Source organism: Hermetia illucens, chromosome 3, assembly GCF_905115235.1.
Source record: "Hermetia illucens chromosome 3, iHerIll2.2.curated.20191125, whole genome shotgun sequence".
Taxonomy (NCBI): Eukaryota; Metazoa; Arthropoda; class Insecta; order Diptera; family Stratiomyidae; genus Hermetia; species Hermetia illucens.
In genome coordinates this window covers 64,622,557-64,638,344 of record NC_051851.1, presented here as the reverse complement: position 1 = coordinate 64,638,344, position 15,788 = coordinate 64,622,557, and the positions used below count along the sequence as shown (strand labels likewise).

Genomic DNA, 15,788 nt, shown 5'->3' with positions numbered 1-15,788 from the left:
ACTTCGCCCAAGAGTAGAAGGTGGTGATTGGTGATCTCCATAATTAGTAGCAAATAATTAAGGCTAATCGATGGCGCAGGTGTGGGGATAAATCTATCCATCAACCGGTGTATTGTTATAAGTGAATTGTAGAGCCTAAACGCCAAGATCATCAGCTAATAAAGTGGTCTTCGTGAAACGAAGAAGGCAGGAGATATCAAATGGCAGGATTTTATCTCTTAGCCCTTTTCAGGGCTAGACTAACTTTCTATATCGACTGGAAGATAAGGGAACTAGGACCCAAAATGTGGGTACCATTGAGTATAATAGGTCTCTCAGAATCTATCCAACAAAAAGTCTGAAAATAATCTCAAAGACGTCTCTACATAAAGTCTAGGCCTCAAAATACTTCTCTTTCCGATATCTGCTAAAGTTAATAATATAGAATACAATAAAATGAACCCAATGAGATGCAGAGATATACATACAAACATATATTTAGCCGAATATTTTATTTTGACGTTTTTAGCTTTTTTCTTATTTATTTGACTATCAGTCCCATACAGAAATACATGCAAACGAAGTTTGAGTCTCAATCAATTCAATCAATTCCGATAAATATATATTTATGTTATTGGAATTGTCATTTACCCATCTCGACAATCCAAATCATTAGAAAGAATTGTATATCATTTCTTATGGGCATCCAACCATCCGACTGACCGACTGTTACAAATTATCCTCGGCAATTTCGAAATTATGAAAAATACACGTCTAGAAAGAGTTCCAGCTGATCTGCAAGTTGCCAGTAATCATCAGATTACTCTCCTGTCATTACGCAAGCATTTGATCAGCGTTCTAGAGAAAGAGCCCTGTGAGTTCGGTCTCAAGAATACACTCAAAATCTTCCCTGCATGTCCTAAGATACGACTAAAAGGGATAGAAATTTGTGGGCCAGCAACCTGCAAATTTTGAAACTTTATTGCTACCGAAACTTCACCAACGCCTCGGATAGGGGCTGACCTGACCGCAACGACCTTTGGCTATCGAAAACGGTCTATGATTAGTTTCTGGAATGTGCACACTCTTCGACAACGGTAGCGAGGGTGCTGAGAATGCACGCTTTCTCCAACTTGAGCGGGAATTCCAGCGATATAAGCTGGTCATACAGCAATGTTCTTTTGTACCCTGTAAAGCCAAGTGGTAGCAAACACGAATCTGATGGTACATTGCTTCTGACGGCTACCGCATGGCGTGCTCTCTTCACCTGGAAGACTTCTAACTGCAAGATTCTGGTCCAGGTTATAGAGCATCATGATTGTACAATACTACGCACGAACAGAGGCTTCGGATATAGTGGAGAAAACTGCTTTCTACGTGCAATTAAACGCAGTTCAGGGGAGACTTCCGAAAGAGACATTATGATCGTGATGGAGGATCTGAATGCCAAGGTTGGATCTAACTACACTTTGTTCGGGTATCTGATGGGGAAAGGCGGTCTTAGCGACCGCAACAGTAATCGTGGGAGATTCGTGGATATCTGCAACTGTGACCGCCTTGTCATTTTTGGCAGATCAGATTGTTCGAGCACAGAGCCTGCCATAAAGTCAGTTAGGTTTCAACTGACCGAAACCGTACGAGCAATCAGATAAACTACTTCACGATCAGCAGTAGATTGAGAAGTTGTCTCCTGGATGTGCATAACCAGAGAGATGCTGACATCGGCCCCGAAAGGGCTCACCATCTGATGGTCGCGTATGTTCGTTTGCGTGTTGTGTCCGCTGAATCCCATAGGGTTGAGGAGCTACGGAGCAATCCCTCGATAATGTGGTAGCTAACTTGCTGCTCGAATGGCAGATATACTGAGCAATCTGCCTGGGAGTATCAAGCATTAAGTTTCCATAAAAAATGTTTTTTTCTCGGATGCTAAACTGACCATCGGCCACGTTCCGATGTCATAAGATCTGCCACTGCGGTGTCATGAGAACGGATCGATGGACGGAAGTGGTTGAGGGCTCTGCTGACTGCTGCGCGCCTGAACTCCGATACAGAGCGAAGTCCCGAGAAGTTCAGCGTAGTGTACACCGGGACAAATGAGGATTTGCTATTGCGCTGGTGAAGGAAGCGCAATATGCCGCAGAAAGCAATGATTTCAAAAGTGAATTTCGTGTCACGAAAGAGGTTACAAGTATTTGCGCATCTTTCGATGATCCCGGGAAGAGTGTCAACATCCGACTTCCAATCTACGATATTGAACAACTGAAGAGGTGGAGAGGACACCTCGCGAGGGATTTTAGCCGTATTACATCCAGCGAAATTCCTCCTCTTGTATATGAAATGGTTAGTCACTGCAACATGCGAATTCGGACTGTTCCTCCAAGCAAAAGAGAAATCATTTCTGCCATCAGTTCTCTCAAAAGGCTTACGCAGCTTGACGCAGGGTTATTTATTGCCACACCTGCAATTACTGTAGACCTCTCGCGTAGATGGGGTTGACGCGCTGCACCCCAGTAAGGGGTGAATGACAACCGTATATAAGTTCTCAACTATCCAGTGGAACATTTCTGAAAACAAACCGTTTCCTCAACTTAGCTATTGAAATTTTCAACCTACGAAAAAAAAAACGAAATAAGGTAGTGCATGGCAAACATATTATTCCCCAAGGTTAACAGCGAAATTTTCAAAGGTGGAAAAAGTTTACGAAAAGCTCTAAGCCGCAGAACTAAGCAGCGTATTTGAATCTATTTTAAAGGTGTGTGTTCGGATAGCTGAATGGTTAGAGCACAAGGCTGTCGTACGGAATAACTTTGAAATAATCCTAGAACGTATGAAGGAACATTTTGAGCAGCACACGGAGTTCAGATTTCCACCTTATCAGGGAGTGTATCTGACATGCCCTACCTAGTAGGGCCATTTGTAGAACTAATAGCTAGTATCAGAGCAATATATGATAGCGTAAATGTCACGTGCTGCAGGTAAAATCTCAGGTAAGTTTGAAGTCCAAAGCGGAGTCCACCAGGGCTGCATCTTGCCACCGATATTATTTTTTGTTGTTATTGGTGACATTCTTCACATCGCCTTGGCAGATGGACATGAATACGTTTCCATGAACCATGACATGCCGAAGTACACTGACGGACAGAGTATAAAAAGTGTAGTTCAATTTGTATATTTAGGAAGCATGGTTTCTGCCGACGGTGCTACCGAACTGGATGTTTCTCGACGCACCAGCAGTGCTAGATCTGTCTTCGCTGCCCCATCTAAAACCTGGAAGTAGGGTTATCTCAACATTGATCAACATCAGATCAACTTGAGACTGTGCTAATATTCTGTTTGTGTTTGTGGCAGACAGGTCAATTATCTCTCGATGAGTTGATCAAATGACGGAAATAGCAGTGGGGGTTCGGTTCAATCAGCTCAAAACGATTTCCCCGACGCGGCCTTTTGAGTTTGGGGAACAGCCAGAAGTCGCGAAAATGGTGGCTGGTTAACGATATTAGTTGAATGTTTGGAGAGAATCCGCCGATCAGTTTCGAAAAAAATTACGCTTCTGAAGCCCAAATTTTGCTTCAAAATGGTATTTACCGATCTTTCTGAAATGCCAACATCATTACCAAGGTCTCTAATTGTTAATAAACGATTTGCGAGCAGCAAATATTTTATTTCCTTCACATGAGCATCGTCAGTTGACGTCAATGGTCAACCGGGACGCACTTTGTCTTCATCAAGTTCATGCGCATATTTGAAATATTTATACCACTTGTACAAGTTCCTTTTCGATATTGTCTGTTCCCCGAAGGTCTTCTACAGCATCCTGAACGTTTCCGCGCACGAAAATAAATTGCGTAGACAAAATTTGTTAAAGGATCTCTGCCCAACCAATCCAGACATTATAAAAATTGACAGAATAACTTTTTTCGTTTTTCTGAATCAATCGTATCTCAACAGGCATAGTGCTACCAACTGACTGTAAGGTAATAAACGCAATACCATTAACTTGGGAAATTTAGAAATTGGTCTTATTTTTTAGACATAGTAGTATATTTGAAAGCGGACGCGCATGGGATCGTCTTGGCTTTTTGATCTTCACTTATCTACCAGCGCTATTTATGGACCTAAAAAAATCAAATAAAAAATATTCAGATGGCTATGATCAATTTAGATGCGTATACATATATCCATCAATATGTAGCAACAGGCAGTGTTTGTTTGCTTGGGATGAGCATGATATTTATATCTTTGATATAGTATGTTGTTTATGTCTTAAACGTGTCATCTTAATTAAGTACTTGATAGCATGGAAAAAGAGTTTTTGAATATTGTGCTTGTAACGTTATCGTGCCCACTGCCTGGTTCTTTTGGGTCTAGTTTTTTTGATAATGTGAGCAACTTTTCTAGCCCTAGTTAGCTTTAGTAGAAGAGGGTGAATATTTCGGCAGTTGAGCTTTGTTCACTGGATTGACTGGATTAGCTATAAAAAGATTTTCCAAGTAATTCGCAAATGCAGCATTTTTTCAGCATAACTATACTTGCCAAGCGCAAGGGAGCCTTTTCAGATTTGTACAAACTTTTCAAAGGGGATAGTCGGTGTCCGCTGCCGCATATTGGATCAGGGCCTTGAAGTGTGTTAGAGCACTTCATTCAAGACCGTAACGGTACACTACAGTACACTGTAGGAGGCAATGTGGTCAGCATTGCACTCGCTCGAGATTATTACCCTGATTTGACTCAGGTACTCATTCACAGCTAAGCCGACTGATATCCGCTCTTCACTGGATAGAATTCACGTACTCCAGCAGAGCGATCGGACCTGAGTCTGCAAGCGACTTATCTAAAGCGGCTCTTTTCACGAAACCTCACCGGAGCTTATCTGGTACAATGGGAGTCAGAATGGCCTCTGAAAGCATATTATCCAAAATAATTCCTGAAATATCTGTTTTCGGCCCGTTTATTTGCGGTTGACTCTCTTATGGGAGTTTCACGGTGGTTGCGCCCATAACATGGGCAGAGCACCTAGCAGGTTCAAGCATGGAGTTGCGCCATACTCCTTAGTTGCGGTAGAGTAGTTAGATATGCCTCCCATCAGGGATAGGCATATTTGTATTCGTAAATATGAATACGAATATATTCGTACGATGATTTTCTACGAATATGAATATATGCATATTCAAATAAGTGGGTACTTTCGTATTCAGCCAAGTGAATATAAACACGCTTGTATTTTAATCTCCAAACGTGAATATAAATTCATTCATGTTTTCGAATGAGAATACGAATAAGAATTATTTTGTATTCGTCTGGATAGCGAATATTAGCGCTTTAATGATCTACCGTTGTATATGTGTATGAGCGATTCGGACTTAATGTCACCAAACCAATACCGCTGTGCTACTCACGGCAGCGCCTTGATTGTGGACTCCAAATTAATCCGTACCGGAAGAAGATCATCGTATAAAATTTCCGAAAGTAAAGCTTCGGCCGTATATGAGATCCCGAATAAAGCTCTGTTAGTGGCCGTCGAGAAAATTCCAAATGGGTTCGCTCAAACATTTACGCTTGGCTGAAAAAAATTGTCTTCTCCGCAAAGTGGAAGGAGCACAAATGAGTGCTGATTCCGGGCGGTCCTCCGTGGTATTGACCTATGTGCCCATTAAACAGCCCCGGCGAAAATTTAGAACGGGTCATCTACAACGCTGCCGTTTCCTTGGTAGTTAGAGAAGAAGCCAGTAAGATTGCGAAGAATATTGCTGAAAATAAAGCTCCATACTTAGACGGTATCTTGAATAAAGCTGTGTTAGTGGCCATTAGATGGAGAGTTGGGATTCCGAACGGCAAGATCTTGTGTCAATGCGATCAATGCGGTAACGAAAATTGCGATGACAATAATATAGACCAGTAAATATGGTGTGTTAGTTGCTCTCGATATTAAGACTGCCTTCAATTCTCCGAAATGGCGTAAAACAACCGAAACTTTAGTTGAATGAAGAGCTCTCAAATATCTTATGCGTTTTGCAATAGAATTTCTCCTGAAGGGACTGCTGCGCTACGATTAGGATGATAGACATAAAATGTATTGGACAACCTGTGTGTTTCCAAAAGGATCCCCTTCTCTAGTTAATCTCTAGATAATCATAATTGACCAAATCATAACCTTTGAGTCACATCTTGAGAGTTCGGAGTTACTACATTGCTGGCGAAATTGTTGCGGAATATAAGCAACGCAAAGCAAAGCCGTCGGCTCATTATCCCGGGAGTTGTTAGCTCTATGCAGATTTTGTCTGGACCTCGGCATTTATTCTAAGCAAATAGGAAAACATTGCAGGTCCATGCCCATTATATGGGTACGTTACACATTCTCGTTTTGTTAGCATGTTGTATAAATAGAAGAAATTGGTTTTACCCATTATGATTCGGATTGTGTACTCGGAGACGGAGATAGGTGTTAAATATAATATTTTGATTTACAGTAGCTTTTTTGGGGCCAAAAACCGAAAAATTTGTAAAATCCCCGCCATTTTGTTATTTTTTGACGAAATTTTTTGATTGTTGTTGATTCTTTTGAAAATTTCATGCTGATTAAAACCCCATTTGTTGTTTTTTTGTCGCCTTAGTGACCGAAATCACCCACCCTGTCAATTTTTACATTTTATTAAAAAAATTGTAGCAAACAAAAAACAGCCTGCAAAAATTCATAAATCCCTTTTTCTCAACTTTAACATTATGACAATATATATGCAAAATTTCATCCTAATATCCGTCGTACGAAACAACATGTGTGATAGCAAATATGATCTCCATCGATATCTTGGCGAACGAAGGCGACAAGCATATGTGATATGCGAAGGAGAAGGTGTGGTTCTAAGGAGTAGAGTCTCTCATAACAGATAATTGGATGACAGGAGCCAGCATTAGATTTCTAACCTTGGCACCTTCTGAAGACAAAAAACCAAGAACAAATAGACATTGACTGACAAAGCCTTAAAAACCCTACGCTGATCTCAACCTGACTGGCTGATAGCTCGATCTAGAAACTGGAAATGTTTGGAAAACAGTTCTCCCTAAAGAAATTTAATTAATCAGGAACGAGGATCTGCACGTCGACCTAGCAGATTTATCAGATAACTGAAAACTAAGAACTCTGCAGCCTTCATCAAGCCAAACAATAAGTTGCCGCAGCTAAGGAAGACCTTATCCCGAAAGACGTACCCGTCAGACAGTGCTCAATAAATATTGCATTAAAACAAAAGACAGCGGTTAAACCAGACCATAATATCCATTAATTCCAACGACTGCACAATTGTCGTGATCTGCAAAGCAAATGTTCGCGGAAGTGATTTCATTGAATAAGGGAATATATAGAATCTCTCTGTTGCACGTCACTTACAGCGAAACACAGGATCTCTGTATTCGCGAGTTTCAATGCATGCCTATACTAAGGAGCTTAATTTATATTTTGATCCGCTACCAGGAACTAATTTAAAATCATTAGAAAGTCAACAGTTACGCTAGGTATTGATCGGCTTAAACTTAACTGAAACCTCCTAATAGGATCGCCATGGAGTGGTTCCATTTAGCAAATCCATCGAAATGAAATCTGATTAGAAAGTGATTTTACTTTTGACTGAAACATTCATTTATTCCTCTAAAATCTAGGAAGGAAGGGGTCGGTCTGCCAAGCTTTCGAAAGAAAACACATCAAATATTCAGTCAAAATAATCATGTATTGCATCAGCATATTTCCTTGGAAAATGAATGAAGTTTATATAAATAAGGAGAAATTTAAATAATTTATATGCTTCCTCTAGTCAATATTTACATACATACACTTACATAGGAAAAGGCTCAATTAAATTTACCACATTTCGAACTCTATCATTCTTATCAACTACTAGGGTTTTCCCGGGTATGCTCTTGTTGTGTACAAGACAATTACAAGTGGATATCAATACATTTTTATCTATTGTTCGGGAATTCTAATGAAATTTGCATTTTGAAAACTTGCAATGTCACAATATAAATCTATAATTGGCACATCTAGTTTCTTAAGAAAGCAGTAAACTGTAAGACAGGTGGGCAGCTAAACTTTAGCCGATATTGATACGATTGAGCTACTTACAATAAATTAGTTACCTGAATGCAAGCTGCAGTTTTTGTGTGCATCATCACATTACTAAAATCGACAGCGCAAATTTATGAGCACTTCTATTTAGGACTCCACAACTACACTTACAATTACGGGCGAGTTTATCAATAGTTCTAGAAACAGCCTTTTCTCAGATTTCTCTATTTACATTATTCGATTTTCTCTGATTAGCCCAACCTGCTGGTCATACTGTCCTTAATGCCGATCCTCCAATTCTACTCATATCGCTTCCATGTGGTATTGAGCTCCCAACATTCGGATAATAGGATGGGTGCAGACCACCGAATGGGGCCATCATCAGAAGCGGATTTACTGGCAGATCGTATCCCATTTGAGTGAAAGGATGTCCTCCATAGGGAAGAAAAGGTATTCCAGCTGCAATAGGCGGCAGAGGCGGCAGAGCTCTTGTGGGTTGTTCAGTTACTTGACTCAGGCGAATATCTTCTCGATGACCGTGGTCTAGACTGTCACTTGTGCTTTCTTTGTCCGGAGTTATGAGGCTTTCTATGGTGAACGATCGCTTTGGTCTAGCACCAGAGTCTGCAGATGCTGATCCACTTATGCAAGTCGTTGGTAACATAGGAGATAATGGTCGTATTGGTGAGGCAGCCATATTTGTAGGTGGTATTCTCGGAGCAAACATGCCAGGATCACCTACCATATTGTTGCAGGGTGGCTCCATCTGCTGTACAGGAGCACCAGTCGTACTTGAAAAGAAAAAACGATTCAAATTTGCCAGTGCTGCTAGCTCTTCATTAAGAAGATCCTTTTCTGATTTGTGAAGCTTGAACCGTTTCCTTCTTCGCAATAGACTTCCATTTTCGAACATGTCGAACGCTTGAGGATGCAACGCCCAGTAAGCTCCTTTTCCTGGTCGATCTGGTCGTCGAGGAACTTTAATGAAACAGTCGTTGAAACTTAGATTGTGTCGCAAGGAGTTTTGCCACCGTTGCGTATTCTTCCTGTAGTAAGGGAATCGGTCAGTGATGAAGCGGTAGATCTCGCTGAGTGGCAGCATCTTCTCTGGCGAGCTCCAAATCGCCATCGCAGTCAGAGAAATGTAGGAATACGGTGGCTTTTGGTCACCATAAGTTTCGCGCGAGGGTCGGGGCATATTACAATTTGTATGTGTTCAAAGTGGACCTCACAAAACTTTTCTAATTTGCACTAAATCTTTGCAAGGTGAGCTCTTCATTTACTTGTTTACACTTTCCATCATGGATTAAATTACTTTTATTCTCAACTATCATTATTGTTATTTGCTCGTTACCACAAAGCACCATCAATAATTATTACGATCAGCGGTTGACTGTTAACGAACATATGGGCAAACATGTTTCTTGGCAATGTGTTCTCTCACTCTAAATTATATTATTAGGCATTCGTTGGTCAGCCGATAAATCAACCGCAACAGCACCGGGTTTCGAACTCGACGCGTCCGTCCGTCCGTCCGCAGTCATTAATTCGACATTTTATGCAAAAAACCAACCGACACACTCTGATGTTTGCCAAAGACTGGTTTAACATGTAAACATAGTCCCAATGGCAGAGGTGTTGAAAACGGAATCACGTATTATAACGCCAAGAACTCCACAGCCTCCGATGGCAAGCAAAACAACAATAGAGAGCCAATAGCTGGCACATGGAGTAATCAATGCGGCGAAAAGATTGTGCTTTCCCGGCCAGTCGACTGGCTAAGCATCTGGTTGGAAGCGATAACTGCCTTAATCCACCGCGGATCCCCACAAACCGAAAAACAAGCCCAAAACAAATTCCTTATCCATTATCCCACTATGGTGAGCATAATGCAGTCCGGAGCTGTGTATGTAAGGCGTGGAAAAACAAGCAAATCTATAAGCTCGGATCAAGTATCTACAAACGCAAAGTATCTAAACACAAGCCTGTGCAAACGCTAGACAACTCAACGAGCGATAAGTACATATTGGGCGGTGTTCTGTTTGTTGCTGGTATCAGGCAAGTAAACACTCGTCTACGCCATCAGGGGGAGAGCACCTCGCGAAGAATGGCGAGAGTGCGCAATCCGTCCCACAGCAACCCTCTCCATGACCCGCACTTCAGAAATGGTTGCCGGAGCCAACCAATCGCATCGAAGCGGAGTTTCTTCGGCGGAACCTGTTCCCATTGGCCAGGCCGTCTTTGCAGGGAAGACTATCTACTCGCAACCCAACTCGGCGCTCTGGTTTCCAGTTCCACAAAGGTAAACAGTTGATTTTTCAGTGCAAACATATTTGAAGAGTTGGGTGTTTTCCGTTGATAGTTGCTCAGTACACAATCGTGTGCAGGTAAATTGTAGCTGCGTCTATGTACGCGTACGATGGAACCGTTGCAATGGACGCGGCGGACGGGACAGGAACTCATATTGTGCTGCGACGTGTTTCCTGACGCTAATCCGTTTTGATTGTTTGGAAGGATGTTGGATTTATGGCTGGAACTGTGGTTGCCTTTGGAACACATGCAACTGCTGCCGTTTTTCATATGCGAGTGTACATATGCCAGGCACATCCTCCCTCCGCATTGGCAGTGTCTATCTCTATGGTTCCTGTTCGCAGTAGAGCTTTATCATGTGAGGGTAGACACTTTCCACCCCATAATATATCCTGGGAAGTGATTTCACTCGTGCGACTAGACAGGTACACAACAAAACCACTCGCTTGAACGGAACCAACCACCATGAAATTGGATCAGCTTTTTGCCGCGAGAGTTGGAGAATTGTAGATACGGCGAACGTTCCCTTAAATTTTTTTACTAATGAGTTTATTTGGACGAAATTGTTTAATTTGGAAATTTCTCACGAAGAGAAATTAAGTTAAAGTCTTCATTGGAAATGCATTGATACACTGAGCCATGGGATAGTCACTCAGGTGTGAATTGTAAACGAATTAACTATTTTCGGTTTAAGATTTAAAGAGGCTTTTAATTTACTTTTTTTCTGTCCTATAATTTCCAGATTTGTATAGTGGCTTCCTTGTTTTCCTTACTTCATAAGATCTGAACAAAAAATCTTGCCGTTTGAACGTTGTTTCCTGAAACCATGGAAATATTACTGCTAACCACGTTTGATATCTTAAGAACTCAAATTCAATCTACACATAAATATGTTTAGAACACATGAAAGGCTCTGATTCTGAGCCACTTCCACCTAACTCAGGCTGTTAAAATATTTCATGGACGGGATAGTTATAGTTATAGCCGTGATTGAGCTATAGTCTGAATCGATGAGTTACACCCAAGCGTCTCAGGAGATTGGCGTGCCACGAATTACGTAGCCAACATAGTTGTCTCTGGCACGTTTCGAAACACCTGAAGTAGCTATCTACCCATGGATATATATATATTTATAACAAGGCGGTCAAAGGGTAGTTTAGATCCCAAGGCGAAACGTGGACTGGTACCCACGATGAAGCATTAAACCAACACCAACAGCTTTACTACCAAACCCTATCTCCACCTCCACGTGGTGATCGCTGGGAGTTCTTTGTGCATGATAAACTGCAGGCGGATACGGATGAAGGCGAGCCTCCCGCGGCTGAAAACGGGACAAATTGTACCAACGCTCCCTTCACAGACCGAATGCTGCTGAGCAGCTAGCCTATACCCTGTCCCAATATAAGGCTGATGTAACAGCGTTGTAAGAGATGCAATGGACAGAGACGGGTTTCTTGGAGAAAAGCCGCTCCACCGTATATTATAGCGGCCATCCAGTAAACCATGTCTTCGCAGTAGGTTTCTTAGCCAGCCAAAAACGAAACCTGTTGTTATCGGGTTTGAAAATATAAGCGAACGGCTAGGCACCAAGTACGATATCCAAATCATACTTGGAGATTTTAACAACCAAGTAGGGACGGAGCCCGTATTCAGGCGATACGTTGGCTCCCATAGCTTACATCAAAATACAAATGATAACGGACTGCGGATTATTCAATTAGCAGTATCATACGAAATGGTTGTTGGAAGTACCTGGTTTGCGCGGAAAGCGGTCCACAAACATACATGGGTCTCTCCAGATGGGACCACTTTCAACCAAATTGATCACGTGCTGATAGAACGCCTCTCAGTTTTGATGAATGTCAGAATAAGAATTTCGTTGTTATAGTGATCCGAGCTCGAATTGCGACCCCGCCTACAATCCTCTCTGACAACCAACTGAAAGAGTATTCAGCCATCCACAACAAAGCCCTCCATAGTACCTACAAGGGCGCATTGGATGCCGCAATAATCGCAGCTAGCAGATGTCCTCCAGATGTGGCATCAACAAATGACCTTCACGACCACCTGAAGAACATTATCACTGATACGACCATAAACATATTTAGCTCCAGCCGCAACAAAAGTCGGAGCGGCTGTCTCGACGATGAATGTAAGCTAATAACGGAACTGAAGAATGCCACATACCGAGTAATGTTGCATTCTCAAACAACGCGGCCGCGCTCAGAGACTTGTCACGAACTCCGTCGAGGGGAGAAGCGACTTCACAGACGAAAAAAGGAAGCCTGGGCGAATCAACAAGTCTGTGAACTCGAGAAACACAAGGAGCAATCAACAAGTTAGCAGGATGAAGCCTTATACACCTCAATGTTCATTCTGCCAAGACAAAGAGGGAAATCTGATTTCCGACAGAATGGGTATATTGGAGCAATGGGTTGGGCTGGCTCAACAACCAAAATATCGGCGAATTGGAGGTTCCGCCAACTGAAGACTTTGGACAAATGCTGCCACCACCAAGCATAGAAGAAACAGTTCGTGCAATCGACCGGCTTAGAAACCATAAGCCGCCAGGAGCCGATGGAATTACAGCCGAATTAGTTAAATATGGGGGTGACCAATTACATGATGCTGATACTGAAGGTGTGGGACAGCGAATCAATGCCTGACAATTGGCAACGAGACACTATCTGTCTCATACATCAAATGGGGGATATCACGCAGTGCCGCAATTACGGAAGTATCACGTTTCTAAGTGCCATCTATAAGAGATTCTCCGCTATCTTGTAGGTCGGATAGCTCCATTCGGCCAGAACATCATTGGCTCATACCGAAGGGGCTTCACTCCAAGTAATTCAGCAACAGGTCTTAATGCGGCAAGTGATGGTAAACCTGTTGGAATATGGATATAAGTTGCACCATCTTTACATCGACTTTAAAGCCGCCTATGACAGCATATCCAGGGTAAAACTGTACACGGCTATGAGCGAATTCGGTATCCCAGCGAAATTGATAAGACTGACTTGGCTGACCCTGACCAATGTGCGAGGTCAGATAAAAGCAGCAGCATCACTCTCGAGACCATTCAACATCAACAACGGTCTAAGACAAGGGGATGTCCTATCATGCGTCCTCTTTAACCTGGCCCTGGAGAAAGTGATTCGCGATGCCGATGTAAGTGCGAGAGGCAGCATCCTCTTCAAGTCAATCCAACTACTGGCCCACGCTGAAAATATTGACATAATGGGAAGATCAACTCAAGATGTACAGTCTACTTTCATCCAGACGGAGCAAGCGCCGCGAGATCTTGGGCTGCCCATTCATGAAGGCAAGACGAAGTACATGGTGGCATGGTGACAACGTCAGCCCCAAAACCAAAACCGAAAGAACGAACAACCTCGAATTGCACTGGTCAAACGAAAACAATGAAGATAGGACGTCGAAAATTTCTCCTGTCTAGGGTCGAAAATCACAACCGGTAACAGCTATGACGATAAAATCTACGCACGGTTGTCGGCAGCCAACAGAACCTATTTCAGCTTACAAAGACTGTTCCGCTGGAAACGTCTCACCATAGGGTCAAAGCTCTTACGTTTGGCTCGAAATGTCTCACCATAGGATCAAAGGTTTCACTGTACAAGCCAGTGATCTTACCAGTCCTTATGTGTTCCTCGGAGACTTGAGTTCTTAGCAAAAAAAACTGCCAACTCTTGGACGCGTTTAAGAGAAGAATCATCCAAAGAATTGTTGGCCCCCTACATGAGGATGAACGATTTTTTAGCCTGCATAACGACGAAATCTCTGAGTGATACCATGACGATCAGGTTGTGGATATAATCCGGCTCAATAGGTTGCGGTGGGCGGGTCACTTAATCCGTATGGATGAGGTTGATTCAACCCGGAAGGTCTATAAGGGTAATATCTATGGTAAAAAAAGAAGATGAGGCAGACCCTGCCTGAGAAGGAGCAATGGCGTATGTCAGGACCCCAGACAAGGATATCGAATTGGTGGGCCTCGGCACAAAACCGGGATGTCTGGAGTTCCTTATTCAGGCAAGCCTAGACCAGATACCGATTGTTGCGCCATTGATAATGATGATTATTTATAACAACTGAAACTCTAAAGCTCATGCATTCAATTTTTTGTAGAAATCTCAATAAATTGCGATATATGAATTTGGTTTATGTAACTTTTTGATAGAAATTATCCGCATATCATATTAAAATGTTCAAGATTCTCTGATCGTATGACCACTATGAATGGCTGTTATAAAAATTATTCAAAATTGGGATAAAATTAATTCAATATTTATACAAAACTTTCATAAGGGCACATTATTGAATTTAACCTGGCCGCCACTAAATTTAATAACAAACAAGGATATATTTGAAAAATATCGTTGATACAATTTCGCTTGGTCCATTGGTCGCAGCGGGAATAAGAATTTACAGCAAAAAACAACGTATGAAGTTTATCAAAAAAATAAATAATTGCTGTAAATTTATTTGTATCTAACAGGTTCGAATTGTAGGGAACTGTTTATGTTGTCTCATGCCCCAAAGCAGTGAAGTCATCGAACAAAATTTAATCAATTTTTTAGTGTTTATAAAGTGGTTTTGAATATTTTTTAGTGCAATGGCGCTTTATTCGGGAATATTTCTCACTTTTGACTTAGAAAGCAAGAGAAAAATCACTCAAGTGCTCTCGAATTTATCCCCCAATTTGTGTTATGGTTATTTTGTCGAGGCGGGTAACTAGTTTGTTTTAGTAGTAAATCCCTAGATCTTGCATTAGCGTTTTATATTTAGCTCTGAAAAGCTTCGGCATTAAAAAACAAGATTTTCAGGCATTCCATAATGTTAACGATGCGATAATTGAACAAAGTCAATTTTTGGAATAAATAAGTCAATTCGACTTGCATCCATGTTTTTGCTGAAAATTCACTTTAAGACATCGCTTACGAAAATAGGTAGGGGTAAACTTGCGGATCTTTACACAATATCTCTGACTCTTACATTGGGAAAATTGGAAGGAAATAAATGTCATCTGGCCAATGCGTTTGGCATAGAAATACTGTAAAAAAACTCCAGCGTTGTAAATAGATTTATATTTAGTGTTATTCATTGTCGGAGAATATTGTCGATAATATTACTAGAGGAGAAACTTATGATTTTCATTAAAAGATTTGGATGCATCGACGTTATCAGTTATTAAAATTTTGAAATTACTTCCACCATAACCCCATGGAAACAAGAAAATCAACAGAGTGACAGATGAAGAGGCCTTAAATGGAATCATTTGAGTAAAAAAGGTAATTTTGCCTTTTCTTAAACAAGAAAAATTAAAATGCCCACCATTATTTTCAGCCGCGTATACCCAACGAAGAACTTTTGGAAGCTTCCAAGAAAAGAGCTCCCAGCTGGTACGATTAAGTCGAATATT

General features: G+C 41.6%; 1 protein-coding gene across 1 annotated transcript; it reads right to left on the bottom strand.

Annotated features, from left to right (window-relative positions):
- Nucleotides 1-7,695: 7,695 nt before the first annotated feature.
- On the bottom strand, nt 7,696-9,783 carry LOC119651830 (fork head domain-containing protein FD4-like). Its single transcript, XM_038055624.1, has one exon. The coding sequence runs from the start codon at nt 9,234-9,236 to the stop codon at nt 8,307-8,309; it is 930 nt and encodes a 309-aa protein (XP_037911552.1). The 5' UTR covers nt 9,237-9,783; the 3' UTR covers nt 7,696-8,306.
- Nucleotides 9,784-15,788: the final 6,005 nt, after the last annotated feature.

What these genes read in the sequence shown, in the direction of transcription:
- LOC119651830 (XM_038055624.1), bottom strand. Translation starts at nt 9,236, where the DNA reads ATGCCCCGACCCTCGCGCGAAACTTATGGTGACCAAAAGCCACCGTAT.